The 17,500-nt window shown below is 39.3% G+C and overlaps 1 protein-coding gene across 7 annotated transcripts in view; it reads left to right on the forward strand.

Annotated features, from left to right (window-relative positions):
* Nucleotides 1-17,500, forward strand: part of LOC137999261 (zinc finger CCHC domain-containing protein 14-like) — a 133,521-nt gene that overhangs the window by 81,375 nt on the left and 34,646 nt on the right. For 6 of the 7 annotated variants that reach the window (XR_011122945.1, XR_011122937.1, XR_011122940.1 and 3 more), the window contains exons 8-10: nucleotides 14,271-14,569; nucleotides 14,842-14,930; nucleotides 15,558-15,762. Coding sequence is in view for 3 of the 7 variants with exons in the window: in XM_068845105.1 (XP_068701206.1) it covers nucleotides 14,271-14,569; nucleotides 14,842-14,930; nucleotides 15,558-15,762 (593 nt within the window). In the remaining 4 variants the exon portion in view is untranslated. Of the gene's footprint in view, nucleotides 1-14,270; nucleotides 14,570-14,841; nucleotides 14,931-15,557; nucleotides 16,612-17,500 lie in introns of those variants that run through there. The other variant, XM_068845121.1, reaches the window with a different exon arrangement.

The following is a 17,500-nucleotide window of genomic DNA, read 5'->3' on the forward strand; positions in this document are numbered from 1 at the left end:
AATTCCATGCTCTTAATTTCCATTATTTTTAACCTTAATTTTGAAATCCTTTCCAGACATTCATGACACCTTTCATTTATTTTTTCCATTTACCCCAACATTAATTAGAATTTTGAGGACTGTTTTGAGGGCTCAGTTTTGTTCAATGAGTTTTTTTTTGTGTGTATCCAGTGGTGAATAAATTTGTTTCAGTGGTGATCACCACCAACTTTATCTTAATCATGTTAATTTCCTTTATTGTGAAATTCTACCTCCTCCTTCTCATTAATTTTCTTTATTCAAAAGTCGTTTAACATTAAATTCACGTTAATTTAAGTTGCATTAATATTTGCAATACCTTCATTTCATGGAGCTTGAATTTCCTATAATAAATAATAGCATATGTACATTTCTGAAAATATATTTTTATATTTACAGTTACTGCTATAAATAAATAATAAATACATGTATTATACTTTGCATGATATTTTGAATTCAAATATCATAACTATATTTTATGGATATTTTGACAGCATCGATCATGGTCAGCGTAGTAGACACTAATAATTACAGTAATCAAGTATGTTTCCTGATGAGACAAAAGTTGGACTTTTTGCAAACTGTGAATAACCTAGAGAACCCATTAAAGCTTTTAGCGGTCTAATATATGCTATCATCATTTAAGTGGTTGATTTTCAAATCACCAAGAATGTTGTCGATTGGATATTAAGTGCCAAGGATATTTCTTAGATGACTTTGTACTATATGATATTTGAGTTGTTAAAAATTGGGACACAATATTGGTCTTTTCATAATTATTACAAATTTCATTGCATCCACTTGTGGAAAGTGTTCATGTTCCTTCTTTTCTATTGATCTTCTGGTACACAGTGCCAAACTGGAAAATATATCAGCAGGTTGTTCTTGCCTGTATAGAGTGAATGGTAGTGGATGGGATTTGATGTCAGTATTAATGCTACGAGGTACGAGATGTGTTTCTGTCAGTGCAATTAGATCACGGTTCTTTATGTTTGCATCATACTTGATATCTACACTGCGTTTTTTGAGTGATCGTACATGTATGTTTAATAGACATAGTAAGCATTTCATTGTCCTGACATTTTTCGCTAGTACCCATGGTTTTTGAGATTTCTCGAAGTCTTTTGTATTCCTCATACACGCGAGGATCTGCTTTCACATGTTTGCTGTTAATTTTTCGTGGAATATGAATATCTTTAAAAGAGGTAGCTCGGGTCAGTGCAAAATATACCTGAGCATAATTGAATGATCTTTGTTTGACCAACTCAATACTAATGACGAGACTAGTAAGTGACAATGCCTATACTTTGTGGATGCTAACAGCGTAAGCCAATGTTAAAGGGAATTGCATTCTCTGTATTTCAAAAGAAGAAGGTTTATTTGGATGTATTTTAACTTTTGCAAGGACAGGTTCTGTATATGTAGGTACAACTCTGTTTTGTCGCACAAAACTTCTAGCACTCCTTTGAATTAAACTGTTGCCACCTTTGGCATCATCAAATTTGATATTAGACTTGCCACAAGTCGACCTCACGATAATCCCAGGAGAAAATGTTTCGGCGAGCGAATCGTGATTTTTCGTACGCGAAGTGGATGAGCGAGCGACGAAGTCGCGAGAGGTCTTCGTTCCGCGCGTATCTAGACGAAGGACTTTTCGAAAGTCTAATTTGATATAGATAATGGTGGGTTTTTGATTATTTTGATTTACTTCGATTCTAACAACAGTTCCCAGTTGACCATTTATAAGTCTATCTGCAATGTTGTTGGTTTTAACATAACTCTAGCAGTTTCCTTTATACAGAATGATATGGGCATCAAGTCCATCAGTTTCACATCCGGGTCTAGCTAAAAATTAAACTCTGTTAATATTTTGTTGTGATACATTAGGAGGGTACTGATCTGTGGCTTTAAGGTGAAACAACTGTATAGGTATTTGGTCCAATTTCATTTCATTGTGTTGGATTATTTTCAGCCCAGATGTAAAGAGCGTCTGATGGGTAATTAAAATCTGATGGATCTATAGATCTAGATTGGTTGCATTTGATATCTTAGAGCTTCAGTTTGACTTGTTGTACGAAACCCATTCAAAATTTCAGCAAATGGTTGGTCATCCTTCTGCCTCATGATATCAATAGGTTCTATAATTGTGAATTGTTGTAATTCACAAACACAATTTTCTTGCATATTGGTAGTAGTTGATACATGTCACCAACAGCAAGAATGCTAAAGCCTGCAAACAGGTGTGCATTTGATGTGCCAACAATTTCTTTTAGTCTTTGGTGGATATGAAGCAAAGCAGTTGTAACAACCATGGAGATATCATCTATTATGATCAACTTGAGGTCAGCTTGTAACATTCTCATCTGTTTTCTCTTTTGGTCGGACATTGCAGGTAAATTATTACCAGTTTCTTTGGGGGTTGCCAACTTAAAGGCAGTGTTTATTGTTATCCCATCTATTTTAATAGCAGCAGCCCCAGTTACAGGTGCCATAAAAAGAACTGTAGATTATTCAGGGAAGATGTCTAAAGGTCTTTGTGACAGTGTGGTAGATTGTTTGGATCAAGTGACTTTTACCAGCACCTACTCCACCAGTTACAAATAAATATATTGGTTTTACTTCCTCAGGTTTTAGACTATTCACGAATTATGTCGTAAGCATTGTGCTGTCTTTTGTTCCATGATCTAGCTAACACACTCCCGTAGCTTATCATCACTGATTTGTGCTGGCTGGTTGTGTGTTGTTATTCCTAGATTTGAATGATTCTCAGTTTCTGATGATGAAACAACATGTGTAGGTAATTGTTCAATAAATGACTCATTTGGTGCTGAATCATCATCACTTCAGATTGTAAATCTGAATTTTCTTGATCATTCATAGAATCATAGCTGGAGTGGATGATATTGCCCTGGTTATTTCTAAGAAATTTAAGTGCTTCAGTAACAGCATCATCAGGCTCAAAATTCTTTCCGTTTCGTTCAGCTTGTACTTTATGCTCATAGAAGTTAGAAGCATATGTTTGATTACTTCCTAAAAGGCTTGTTTTGACTCTCCATGGATAGTTCAACATCAGGCGATGGTGAAAGTAAAGTGAGGAGAGCCTCTCATCTGAAACTCAATGCAGAGTGTGTAGTTTGCATTAGTTAGAAGAATTTCAGTGAAGATTGTTTTAACTCTGTATTTAAAGTGCTTATAGCAACAACAACAGGATTTAGATTTAGCATTAAACATTTTTCAGTATATGACAAAGCATCAACTTGTTCATTAGGGATGCTCTTGCCTTGTGTTCTTGCAATAATCTAAAAAAGTTCAGGCCGCCTTAGGTCAGCACAGGCTAATGTCAAACCATCTTGGTATTTCAAACTGTTTTACCATAGCCACTGCGTACTTCATACATAGATTTTTGCCAATAAAGACAGCCCAGTCAAAATGTTTTTGACTGGCTATAGTAATAGGCAGCAGGGGCCAAAGGATTTGCATGCTAGGAGGGTCCGGGGGCATGCTCCCCGGAAATGTTTGAGAATATTGGCTTCATATGGTTGCATCTGGTGCATTTTAGAGCAAGCTGAGCTCCTATCAGATGGCATTAAGATAACAGTAATGAATTGAGAGCCACACAAGACCTTCAGTTTTCAAATTAAAGTTATATTCCGCCAGAAGCATTATTGGAAATAAAGGATAACTATAGCACAAGCAAGTACTTCTCAACTTTGAAAGCGAGAAACTCAGTTGCTGAAAGTTGCCTCATAATACATTACAGAGTCAGTTAAACTGAAGGCTTTAGAGCTTCAAATCATTTGAGCATATATAATCTCAAAGCTATGGGTTCCCCGGGCTACATACTTGATACCGTACGAAAAAATTTAGAAATTTGCGGAGTCGCTGCGCCAACGTCGAGATCGTTTGGACGCCATCTTCTTTCTACCTGCAACAACCGTGACCGCTGACAATCCATTCGGCTCACTTTTCCACCCAATGGGCGCGTCCTGCAAAAGTGATCGTGTGCTGCTAGGGTTTACCTGGTGTATTTTTTAGTTACAATTTGAACTTGAAGTTTAGAAGAGACCTTATAGTGGCAACCCTGCGAGCAGAGTCTCTTTCGATCTTCCTAGATAAGTCGGGAAGAGGAAAGTAGACTCTGCTAGCCGGCTCAATCATGTTGAGCATGCGTTAAAAATTCAAACGTATTCTGGAGTCAGTCACGCGTGATTAGTAACCACAAAACCAAAACAAACAGGGATATTTTCGAACAACTCTGGCAAACACACGTCAAACAAGGAATCATTTCCTTCGTAGCTCAAGGTAGTTCAGTAAGTTTTTGAATTGCCATTTCAATTTTTGCTGAAAAAATTAATAGGTTTCTCAATTCTGAGGCATGGCGATTGATCATGCGCACAAATTAAAAAAAAAAAACGGGCTTGACTGGTCGAAACTGGACTGACTATGACGCCGATGCTGTTTTGAGCTTCTAGGATGGAGAAATCTATCTTGCCAGCAGCAAATACAAAGAGCTACAATGGTTTTTAAGTATCTGCACAGGTTGGCTCCGTTCCATTTCCATGCACAAACTATTATAAAAATGTATAGTGGCGCTGTACTTTGGAACAACTTTCCGTGAGAAGTAAGATCAGCACAGTCTCTAAGGCAGTTTAGACGCCTAATCAAAAAAGCGTGTTGAGTAAATAGGTTAAGTTAAGGCATTCTTGGAGAGCAACTCTTTTATGACAGTTTTATTGGGTGTATTGCTTGGGGGTAGTTCTAATTTGGTAGTTCTCATATAGTATTATTACTATGAATTCTTAATAAATATATGTTATTCACCGGCTGGGAGGTCCGTAAAACTGTGCCCGAGGTCTTGAGTATGGTTATTTTTTTCTGCCTTTTTTTTTTTTTCTGAAAATGAACATGGCAAACAGGTTTGCAAAAAGTCTTTCTACGCGCTCTACGTCGCACTGTCACAGCTGAAATTAACCGAAAAAAGCGCTCCGATCGCAAAACTCAAAGAAAAATGATAGATTAACGATAAAATAGAACTTCAAATATATCTTGGTGCAATAAATGTAAAAAAACAAACATATTTCATTGCAAACACAGAGAAATGAGCTAAACAAACTAAACAACAATGTTTGAAAAATTCGTACAAACAGGCGAATAATTTTCTACGTCTCAAAATGCTTTGTCTTGTTGAAAATGAAACGAAAGTTCTTAAAACAGGAGGAATAAATTTAGTGAAAAATATGCAAACATCATCATGCATTTTAAGAGGTGAAATCCACTGTTTCGTCGCGCCGTAGTAAAAACATTTTCAATTAGCCATGAGAGTTTCAGCACGAATTTCGGACCGTGGTCCGTATCGTAAAAAGCTGGACCGGCTACGAGCGCGCGATTAGCTAATCAGATTCAAGGATTTAGGATTCCGGCCCGCTAAGATGCTTCAGAAGAAAATAAACTTATTTTCTTTATGTTTTGAAATCCAATTTCTGTAAGTAAAGCAATTGCAGTTTCGTTAGGGTATGTGTTTGGTCTATTCGTGAGTTATTTTTTGTTGTTTTAATGCCTGGAAGTTGTCACCTTTTACGACATGTAAAGAAGGAATTGTTTTATATGTTCACACCACACACGACACTTTCAGTGAATCGTGAATTTTTGTTCCAGTTATTTTCAAAGTTCATTGCTTTCAGTTACTAATGATTGCTACGCTGCGAAACCCTTTGACACCCAAACCGGTCAGACGATTTTACTCTTCATTGGGGAACCCCCAGGAGTCGATGGGTTAATCACCCACTAGCCATTAAAAGCTCTGACAAACTAGAGAGAGATTCAAGGTTCATTGGTTTTGAAAGACAAGTTTAATGTTCGTTGGTTGTCTTGGCCCGTTTTAAACGTTACATTTTACATGTGCCGAATCTAATGCAAGTAAGAAAAACTCATTGTTTTCGCTCATTTGCATTAGATTCGGCACATGTAAAATGCGACGTTTAAAACGGGCATAAAACCTGCAGTGAATTATAATTATTATTTATGTCGCGAGGCGGTTAGCGCAATAATATCCAAGGTGTAAAATACCAAACTGTCGTCTGGGCTCCTGCTTGTTCGGAGTTGTGACCCGTCAGACAAATCGCGAGTCTTGTCGGGGACTATTGTTTCTGGCTTTTCAGTGTTCTGCGATTCTTGTGATTTTTCGCAAAATTCGCAATTTTCGAATTTGCGTTGCAAACCTGGACATAAGAGTTTTTTGCAAAGCAATATTGATGCTATCTGATACTTTCTTCTGTTCTATGATGAACTGTCTTGTGTTGAATTACCTAACTGGTGACAACTTTATTTCTCGGTTGGCAAAGTAATCTATACTTTCCTTTTGAAAACAAAACAGGAAATGTTAGTTCTTCACATCGCTTGTCTACCATGAAGGAAACTGAATGTTTACTTTCGCCAGGTGCAATAGCATAGACTTTGTTTCCTTGAGCTGATACATTATCATTTTGCTTAACAGTTACAGGATAATCAGGTATTACAGACTGCAAGCAAGTTGTACTTGTTGGTGCTCGGTATTCATTTAAAGGATCATCATTTTCTTCATCTGCAGGTGTGCTGTCATTCTCATCGTATTCATTGTTCAAAGCAGTAGAGTGGTTGTATTATTCAAAGCTAAATCTTCTAAAGTAAACATCATTTTGTTGCAATGTATGCCTATCTGTATTGTCAATGTCTATACATGGGTTACTGGTATTCATTTCGAGCCAAATCAGAGCATTTAATATTAGTTTGAGGTCGCACAGCTTGAAAATAAACATGTTCCCTAAACTTTTTTTTTCTTCAGTTTCAACATGATTATACCCAACCTTTCAGGAGGACGTGGCAATGTACACGTACTACATGTTTGATCACATTCAACTGGTACATTGCATACTGCTCCTTTAATCTTCCTCTGTTGGCCTTTAGGTATTACCACTATCTTTTCAAAAACTATCCTCTGCTATAAATATTTGGTCACGTTTTTCTAGTACTGAGAGTTCTGGTGGTTTTCTATCAACTTTCAGTTTCAATGATGAAATGGTATATGAAGTGAATCATATATGAACTGCGGATATGAAATCAAGTGAAGCTATGATCTTCGCAGTTATGAACGCAATTTTTACAATTGCGTAGGGAAGCCTGAAAATTTCAGGACTTAAACGGGGTTTGAACCCGTGACCTCGCAATTCCGGTCGCAGAGGAGAGCGTCGCACTAGAGCGTCGCACTGGAATCGCGAGGTCACGGGTTCAAACCCCGTTGAAGTCCTGAATTTTTCAGGCTTCCCTACGCAATTGTAAAAATTGCGTTCATACCTGCGAAGATCATAGCTTCACTTAACTTTCAGTTTATTACATATAGCTAGACATAATACCTGTCCTTTTGAAACTTTTGCATGGCATGTTTTACAAATGTTTGTCATCAAATAACTTTATATCAGTGAAAAGATGGTGTACGCTATATTTATTTTCTTTAAGTATATAGTGTTGGCATGTTATATAGTATTCTATTACAAATTGAACAAATATAATTTGGCCCCCCTCTGATCTTTTTCTGAAATACTGATATGTAGTGATCTGTTACGTAATGGCGATTATGTATGCACGTTATCATGTACGTAGCCTTGAATTAGTAGTGTGTTGACCCCAGTATTCCACCAGTGGTTTTGCCGCCAAGAAGAGTTCCTTTTGCAGTGAAGCCAAAGCTTGAGAGGGAATTACAACGACTCACAGAGCTACGTTGTAGGCGTCATCGCACCAGTTGACAAACCTACGAGCTGGGTAAGCAATATCGTCGTAGCCACAAAGTCATCAGGCGATCTTCCTGTGTGTATCGACCCTCTGCACCTCAACAACGCCCTACGTCATGAACATTATCCAATATCAGTTTAGTTAAGGTACGTGTATTGATCAAAGTCGACGTGAGAAATGGATACTGGCACGTGACCCTGGATGAGGGGTCTAGTAAACTGACGACGTTTGATACCCTGTTTGGCCGGTACCTGTGGAAAAGACTACCTTTTGGCTTGAGTGTTTCATTAAAGATATTCCAAAAACGTCTTAACCAGGCACTAGACCGTCTGGAAGGAATGCTGACACTGCATGACGACATGGTTATCTGCGGAGCAGGTAACACAGATGGAGAATCCATCAAAGATCACGACATCGGACACACAGCATTCCTTGAGCGCTGCAGAGGACCAGAAATTAAGCTCACTCCAACTAAGATGATGTTACGCCTTAAGGGAATCCCATACCTGGGACAGCACATCTGGAGTGATGGCTTGAAGCCAGATCCCAACAAAGGAAAAGGTATCAAAGAAATGCCCGAGCCTGAAGACGTTACAGCTGTCAGGAGACTTTGTGGATTTGTAAATTACCTGGCAAAGTTCCTTCTTGTTGTTGTTATCCGGGAGTTTGGATTGTCTACTTCCATATGTGGGCAAGTATCTCTTGAGCTATTTCTGCACTCGCGAGAAAAATTATAACAATTTTGTCAGGGAATTTAAAAAACACTTCGAAAATGCTCGAGGAGGATTATCCTGTGAAATTGACTGAATTTCGATCAGAAAAAACAGCAGAATGCCTTGCCATTTCGAGTACTTTTCTATGAAGCGTGGAGCTACGTCCCCAGCGAATTCAAGAGGAAAATACAGCTTCTACGCGTGGTGCTTACTTAGTTGTTTGAACTTTTAAATGGACCTCAATTAAGCAGTTCGCAATGGAAACAACAAGGCGAGATAGTTTAATTCGCTGCTTGCACGGTAGTTGGTAAATAATGCAAGCGGTTAGTTTCATTGTGGCGCGTGCAATACACAGTTGCAGCATGTTCTTCATATCATATATCTTTATTTACCCTCGGATTTTTAGAGTAGCTTGGTGTAGCTAGTTTCTCCGAGCATTTACCCTCCCGACCATGATACAACACAGAAGACAGACCACAACACCGGGAACTACATGCCCTACTCTTTGCGACAAGTGTGTGGGTTCTTTTACGTCCCACAGGATTATGAACATTGAAGGGCTGTGAGACGGGACCTCCGGCTTATCGTCCTTATCCGAGAAGACTAGAGAGTCTAACCATTTGCAGGTGTAATTACAAAGGCAGCACTTTCTCCTCAGTTGTTTAAAGACCCTGAGTGTTGGTCCGGCCGGAATTGAACTCACGACCTCCCGCGTAACAGCCCGGTGCTCAACCAACTGAGCCACCGGTGCGCGATGCGTCTCATTCTACGGTCCTAGAATTTCAAGTTTACCAAGCCTTCAAACGGTATTTTAATCCAACAACAATTTCTCCTTCCTCTTAATTAACACAAGCTGACCTTCTGACCTCTATAGTTTTCAACTTTTTCCCCGAAACGCAGTTTTTATTATCAGCGAGAAAATGAAATGAACAGCAATGGATTGTAATGAAGATCAGTATTGAAATGTTGCCGAAGACTTGCTATGCCTCTTTGTTCAGTGCCGCCAGCCTGAGCGGAAGACACGCAAACCAATATTTGAACAGAATTATCGATCTGAAGGTGGATTCGCTGTTCGTGATTCCTTACATTGTAGTCCAAGAAGTTATTTCTTCATTTTCCAGGAATGATAATACATTAATTCTGATCGTTCCAGCCGTTAAGCGAGGAATCCCCAATTTCGGTACTCTTCGCTACCATCCTAAGAGCAGATGGTTCAACAACGATGCCGTTTCCACTCGGTAACATGTTGCGAAGAGCAAGTCATGTACAAATAATCATAGAAACTGAAATTCTAAAAAACATAGCTTATTTTTCCGTGGAAAACAGAATGGTGTAGCCCATATGATGTCATAGAGTTTCGTGGGCAGTGAAAATGGTGACTGAAGTAATGTGGACGCGCAGAGTAAAGTGGGTGAGAAAGGCTCTTTAAGATAGGGATATGATTCAAAGGCAGAATGATGAAGCCTCGCTAGGAGTACTAGAGTAGTAAAAGGAACAAAATACATTTATGTAAGACGACTTTTCCATCCCCGTTTTCGATGAAAGATTTGAATTGTTTTTAGCCGTTAAAAAATCATATGACATTTCAGTTGAAAGAGCGAGTAAAAGTTAAGCATGTAGATTTTAAGTTAACGTCGATTGGATAAATGCTTCCCCGTAAAACAAAAATATGCCAATTAATGAGCTTGGTCAAATCTTAACACACTGGAGTCAAGAGTTTTTTAGCTTATTGTCATGTGATGACGAACATTTTCAACAATATCAACAGCAACAACCCGAAATTTTCGTAAAGGTGACAAATTGAGCAAGCGCCAGGAAAAATGCAGTCAAAAGGCCGCCAACAAGGACATTGGCACGGTATTCAAACGTCAATTATAGAGAAGAAGTCGTAAGGCTCAAGTTACTGTGCAACAACAACATATGCTGCAACTTGAAAGTCAGCTACAGGGTCAGAGCAATGAGCATTAAGTCTTCGAGTCCTGTAACGGGACCTCGATCGTCCGGATAGAACTGAGTTCTATCCAGACGATCGCGGTCATTTCAGTCTCCCGGGTTGTTAGCGATTGTCTGGGTAGTGTTTGGATTTATTTACTTGCAAATGTTTAAGGGATACTGTCACGGTCTGCGCTGCTTGCTTGATTACCAATAGGAACGCCAATCGATGACAATTCATGAAATGTGCCGCTACTTTTGTGTGAGTGTCACTTGGTCATTGATTGGGTGATGCCAGTCGATGCCAATTAATTAACCGTAATCGATTGCCATTGATTGATCGATTGGTTTTCCGATCATTGATTTCCATCGATTGTTCAGGCCTTGTTAACAAGGATCGAAGTCCATCTTCTTGGTTCATTTCTAGCTGGTTGCCTTAATGTCAGAGACCACCACATCATCGTTTGTTCATAATGCGCTTATCAAATCAAAACTTGACTATTTTCTGTGTCCCGGGAGTGGAGAATTTGACGGGTAAGGCCCTCCCGGGGGTGGGGAATTTGACCTTTGCCTGGGTGGGATGGGATGGGGAAAATTGTACTGGAAGCGTCAGGTTCGTGCACAGAAGTCGCTAACCGCTATAAACACGTGTTTGGACGAGACGGAAGAATTTAAATAATAATAATAATAATAATAATAATAATAATAATAATAATAATAATAACCTTTATTAACGTGTTATGTGTATCTAGCTCTAATTGGATACACTTGAGTGTTGAAGAAGTCCAAACGTGGTTAACGAATAATGAGAATAATTTACAAAATGTTTCGCACGTATGGAGTCCGTTTGGACGTTCAAATAAGGTTTGAATTTCTTGATGGAAAGCATTTCAAACACTAAACAATAAAATTTTCCTTGACACTTTCTCAGAATCTTGTAATTTTTTTTCTTGCTGATAAGGGGGAGGGGGACTGCAGTGTGGGAGGTAAATTAATAACGCCCCAATAGGGTGAAGTGTCTCCACTAATTTTGCAACTTGTTGTCTGATTGATTCCAATAATATTGCCACTCCGGATTTGAATCCTATAGCGAATATTTTCAACACAGAAAAGCAAAAACAATCGTTAGATATCGTATAAGCTTTGAAACATTTCAGAACTTTGCACGCAAGGTGCAAAGCACATTGTACCAAACACAAAACGATATTTATTATTGACATACGGTGGCATCCACGTTCAAGTGTTTGGACTTATCATCGCTAACAGAAGACTCCGTACCAAATAGTAAAGCGAGCAAAGTATTTTCCACTGCAGATCTGATGCTCCGAAAGTTACACATGGCTCGTATTATGTAACACAATACTATTTATTGTGTTCCCAGGTTACGTCAACGGCGATGGTAGCGTTACAGTTGAAAATCGTATCTTCCAGGAAACAGCACAATTCAACTAGTGCTTTCTTTTCTGCTCAATCCAATACATTACCAGATGATTCACACACGTGAGAAATCCGACGATCCAAGCACAGTCTACCATCGCAACAGCAAGAAATATAATATCATATTATATCCTCAGCAAAAAACTGTGGGAGACCGTGTAGACCGTTTCGTATAAATGTCATAATGCGCCGATCAACTCGAAACCTCAACCCAAATTCAAATTCAAATTCCCGCCCCCTCGGGCCAAAATGGTGTTCAAACGCCTTACGCTATCGTCGGATTTGTCTGTCATACCCTGCTAAAGAACAATCGTCGTCGGCCCCTGTGGTCTAAATAAAGCTTGTTTATAAACATGCTAACACATGTTTCGTGACCCTTTATATGATGATGCCGTTTTTACCAGACTTGAGCTACTACACAAACACAATTTTAATATTGAATCTATTAAAAATGGCTTTAAAATTAAATTAATTAAGTCGGACAATGTCAATAAGGAAGTATAAGCTGCTCTAACCCCGAAACACGGCAAAGGGAGGGAACTGTATACTTATCAACAGCAGAGCCTAGAGTGTTTACGACTCCATGTATTTTAAATTGTTCAGTGTCGGTTGATTATTACCTCTAACAGAAACTTTCAGCATTCAGAGCTTTAACAATGAAATGGAGGGTGTGAAAACGCACCACATTGTATTCACTCTGTAGTATGACAAAGACGAATTACGCAGCCCAAATTCCTTTGCAGACAACTTTTGAAGATCTTTTTTGTAAGCCAATCGCTCACAAATGCTATGTCTCTTCCTTTCAACACTTCCATCTCGTCCATATACGTGTTTTATAGCTGTTAGCGACTTCGGCACCCGAAAAAACAAATCCTGACACTTCCGGTTCAATTGTCCCCACCCCAAGCAGGCAAAGGTCAAATTCCCCACTTCCCGGGCACCGAAGATAGTCAATTGCCTGGGGTAGGGAAGGGGAGGGGGGGGTGTTGAAGTTTCGATTTGATCGGCGCATAATGTTGAGCCGGTACAAATTTGTTCACTTTTGTATCTCATTGTAAAACAAATCTCACAAAGGAATTAGCACAATCGGGTGGTTCCTTTTGAGCATTCTGCTCAGTCGGTCATTCCAAAGAATATGGAATGTAGCCTGTACTCGACACGTCACTTAGAAGTCTCGCTTCTAAGCGTTAGCAATCCCTTTCTCTGGAAGCAGACTAACCTGAAAGCAATAAGTAATGTTACAAATGGACCTCTATGAAGATGTATCTTTGTATGACAATGTTTGCTAGGAATTGATTTTTCTGAAAGTGGATGTTACCTTTTAATAGCATGCGATCGCAGTTAAAGGAGAGGTAATGTCTGTTTCTCATACATAAAACAACAGCTAATTTCGTACATGTTGCGTGTGTTTTAGATGCCTTGTGTCGACCGAAATATACTTGTTTAAGGCAAATTATTTCGAAATCGGTTCCAGGATATTTTTAGCGTACTATAAAAATCGAAAGGATGGAAATCACACCTTTTGATCTACCAAATTATGTGTATTTTCGACTGGACTAACGGAAAGCACAGAAATGACTTGACTTTACGTCATACCGAGACCCCGCCAAAATCCAGGCGTCAATTTAATTTTGCACGTGTAATTTACTAGGGTAGCTATTGTTCTCAGACTCCAAAACAATCGCTACACTGGTGAATTACACTTGCAAACGTTTTATTAAATTGACCCCAGTTTATCGCTGGCCATTTTCCATTCCCAGCAGATCAGAGAATTAAACCTCCTTTTTTTTTCGAAATACCATATTAAACGGAAAAGATATACGCCTTCCCGTATCAATAAACAAAGTGACCGTATGGCAATACAGTGACAACCAACTCAGACAACAAGTTGCAAAATTGTTGGGACACTCCTGTTAGAAAACACCTTTTCCAGCTTCCAATACCCGCCCTAGAATTTCAACCTTTCCCACTTGCCCTCCCCTCTCCCCCTTTCAATGTTGACTGTTTAAGTTTTCAGCATATTTTTGTGTAGCTAGGAACACTGATAAGGGGAGGGAGGGGGGCTGCAGTCTGGGAAATAACAGGTAAATTAATAATGCCCCAAGGAGGTGTCCACTACTTTTGCAACTTGCTGTAGTAGTAGTAGTAGTAGTAGTAGTCGTAGTAGTAGTAGTACGAGACGTGTTGATAAGATAATGATAATGAAGCATCGTTCTTCATGTTCACTGTTTACACACGTTGACATTGAATCTCCTTTGAAATGCACTTTTGGTCATTATTGTTCACAGGCAAGTGTTTCTGCAGGTGGTAAATTTGCATTGGCAAATTAATAACAATGGGTGAGGTGATGATCAAGTTTTTAATGATGTGCTATTTGAAATCGTTCCTGTTATTTTCGATGTGTAGGATTTTTGCTTTCAACATCTGACGCTTCAGACACTGGCGCTATACGCAAGTTTGGCCGTGATGGGTTGTTACAACTCCACGTCAGGCTTCCATCTTCATGCGTTACATCATATCCGTCACCATCAGAATCATCTAATGGATCACCTGTGACATCTCCAATATCATCTCCATCATTTCCTCAGAGATCTATCAAATGGGCCTTCAGACCACACGGTCGGTCTATGAGTGTGTGTGAGTGGCTCAGAAGGTTACGGCTTCACAAGTACTCCCATGTGTTTAAAGGGAAGACCTTTGATGAGGTCAGTAGCAACCTTTATTTTGTTACCATCATCACCATTAATTGCTGTTGTCCATTAATGGTTGTTGTTGTTGGTGATGGTTTTTTTGGTCAATGGAATCATACCTGGTGATTAGAAATGTATTTCGTCCTGGCTATAATCTTCTTCAGTACATGTATAGCAGACCTGAGGAACATCAGTTCCGTGAGGTTGTTACCTGACGTCAAGTCAGTATACATGAATTGATTGGTAATTGGTTCGAATTTATTGGAGTTGATTGTCTTTTTTGCTAGATGTTAAAGCTTTCAGACGCAGACATTGAAAAACTTGGTCTAACAACTGGAGCAAGACGAAAATTAAGAGTTAATCTAGAAATACTCCGGTAAGTTAAAAGGTCATTTGAAGTTTACACAAAAATTTGGTTTTATCAACGGAGTTGATAATGTAAATTGGCCACCGTAGAGATCTTCCAAATCGGCACCCTTAATCCTCACGGTATTAACGAACGCTTTTCATTTAACTAATACATTCCTATTTTTCACGTTGCCATGTTACCACCAATAGCGTAGCTCCTACTCTACTATAAAAACTACACGTAACCCATAATTCCTCGATTTGCTCTGACGAAGGGCTAACGCTCGAAACGTCAGCTTTTAGAATCTCTGTACGGTGGCCAATTTACGTTATCAACTCCATTGATAAAACCAAATTTTTGTATACTACTTTCCCACCGACGCAGCACCACAGTTTCTTTAGAAACTACCCCCTTCATTCATTTGAAGTTTAGGTCGTGCTGTGAGGGTACCATTGTACCCTCAAGCACAACTATGCATCTACGAATTGTATAAAAAATACTATCATGTAACGTGAGTATTTTAAAAGACGTTTCCTGGACATTCATATTAATATTTAATTGTCGTCTTTTACGAGCGTGAATACGATTTGTGTTTTTGAAGTTTGTTATTTTAAGTTATTTTCCGTTTGTTGATTGCTGTCGTTTTGTTGCTAGGGCCAGAGGTTCTTTTACCTCCAGTGGTTTAACAATAGTGGACATAGTTCCCTCTCTCCCATCTGATTTCACCCAAGTCTCTGCTGACTTCCCTCTATGCTGCAGTGGCGCAGCAGATAATGAGATTTTACATAGCTTCAGTGAACTGAGTGATAGTGCAAGCGATTGTGGGAGTGATATGCTGTCTGAACGAGGATGCATCCAGGTTTGTAAGGTCAAGGACTATTGATGAAGCAACTTGAGCAGTTGGCTTGATCGCTCAGATATTAAAACAAGGACAAGTGCAATTGGTCAACTCTCTATCAACGTTTGATTGAGGCCTTTGAATCCTTTCCGTCTCCATAAAAACTCCACTTTGTGTATACTAACTCGCTCTTCATTGATCGGTTAATGAGGCTCAAACCATTTTCAACATCGCATAAATTAGGGCCAAGTTGGACCATGCCCGTCCCCATTCTCGTCACCAGAGCTTCGGATAGACCCAAGGCTCTGGAAAACTCTATGTAGGAAAACATGCGCCCTAGGGTTCTTATTGCAAAAAATTGGCTATTTGAACCTTACTGCGCCTTCTCACTCCTCGTGCTAACATGAATGCTCCAATTAGAGGCGCTTTTGATTATTCTTCAAATGTTAACTGAATAATTGTCTTTCAAAAGTAAAAGACTAAGTGATGTTTTTTAATAGGTACCGGCCTATGGGGGTGGGGTGGAAGTGTCATTTTAGTCCGGCATAATTTGAGCATTATACCTCCAGCCGAGCATAATTTTGAGCATATTACCCTGGTTTCACGGGTGACGCCCCAAAGCATAATACTGTATTTTTCGAGCATAATCCGACAGACCCTATGTACACATCACATGCTCCGGGAAACATATAAAAACGCAAGCAACCAAGACCGTGTCCGACGACTCACAGAACACATTTAAAATCTCACTTCTACCTCTCGTGCCGATGGACAACGACAGAGACTGAGGCTGCACTAGGTCGCCTCAAACGTTCCCATTTGTAAATATCGTTTTGTTTTTCTCATTAAACCATTTTTTGACTTGGAATATACTTATTTTTGACTTGTTTTATGGTCCGCTAACTTGAATCCCATGACGTCATTCCCATGAGCTCACTTGCATCAAAACGATAACGATGATGAGGACACTACTTTTGTTACTCACCAATCCCTAAAAAAGTAAAGAGTGAGTTGCTTTACCCCACAGGAGCCGACTCCTATTTGCTCGGAGTTACTCGGAGCACTTCCGAGCTCCGCGTTGCACCCCTACAGGGGCCTACTCACATTTTGCCCGGAGTTACTCGGAGTATGTTGTCGGTTGCTCCCCTTCAGCATACAGGGACCTGCTCTGATTTCCTCGGAGAGAAAGTACCTAACCTATCGCACTCGAAATGTACTTACTGGACTCGTTAAAGTCAAAACATCCAAGCTCGAAAATATTGTAAAAGCCGGATAAATGTGTTGAAAAAACTCTTTTGTAGAAGATTGTGCAAACTGATAACTCCTTCGCCTGCAGAAAAACAATTTACACATCTCCTTTGTACGTATTAAGGTGAACAGGAATGCGCCAAACCAAAGGAACAGCATTTCCATATGCCAGCTTCCGAATTAATCTTGTTCACAATAACACAATTTACTCTTTTATAAACATTTACATTTTGCTCTTTCCTTAATCGCAAAGCCAAAGTTCGAGAATGCTTTTTGCAATGTACATAGATCATTTCAAAACAACCTTTTTCGATTACGGTTTGTTTAAAGAGAACTACAGTCAAACCTCTATTAAGGACATTCGCGCGAAATTTTCTAACATTGATTTTTTTCCTCAAATTTTACCATTGAAAGATGATGAGTTAGTGATGTCAGAAATGTAAAAAAAAATGGGGGAGTCACCGACTTCGTTTTGGAGAGAACTTGTCCCCTAAGAACACCCTGGGTGGGT

Source organism: Montipora foliosa, chromosome 1 (assembly GCF_036669935.1).
Source record: "Montipora foliosa isolate CH-2021 chromosome 1, ASM3666993v2, whole genome shotgun sequence".
Taxonomy (NCBI): domain Eukaryota; kingdom Metazoa; phylum Cnidaria; class Anthozoa; order Scleractinia; family Acroporidae; genus Montipora; species Montipora foliosa.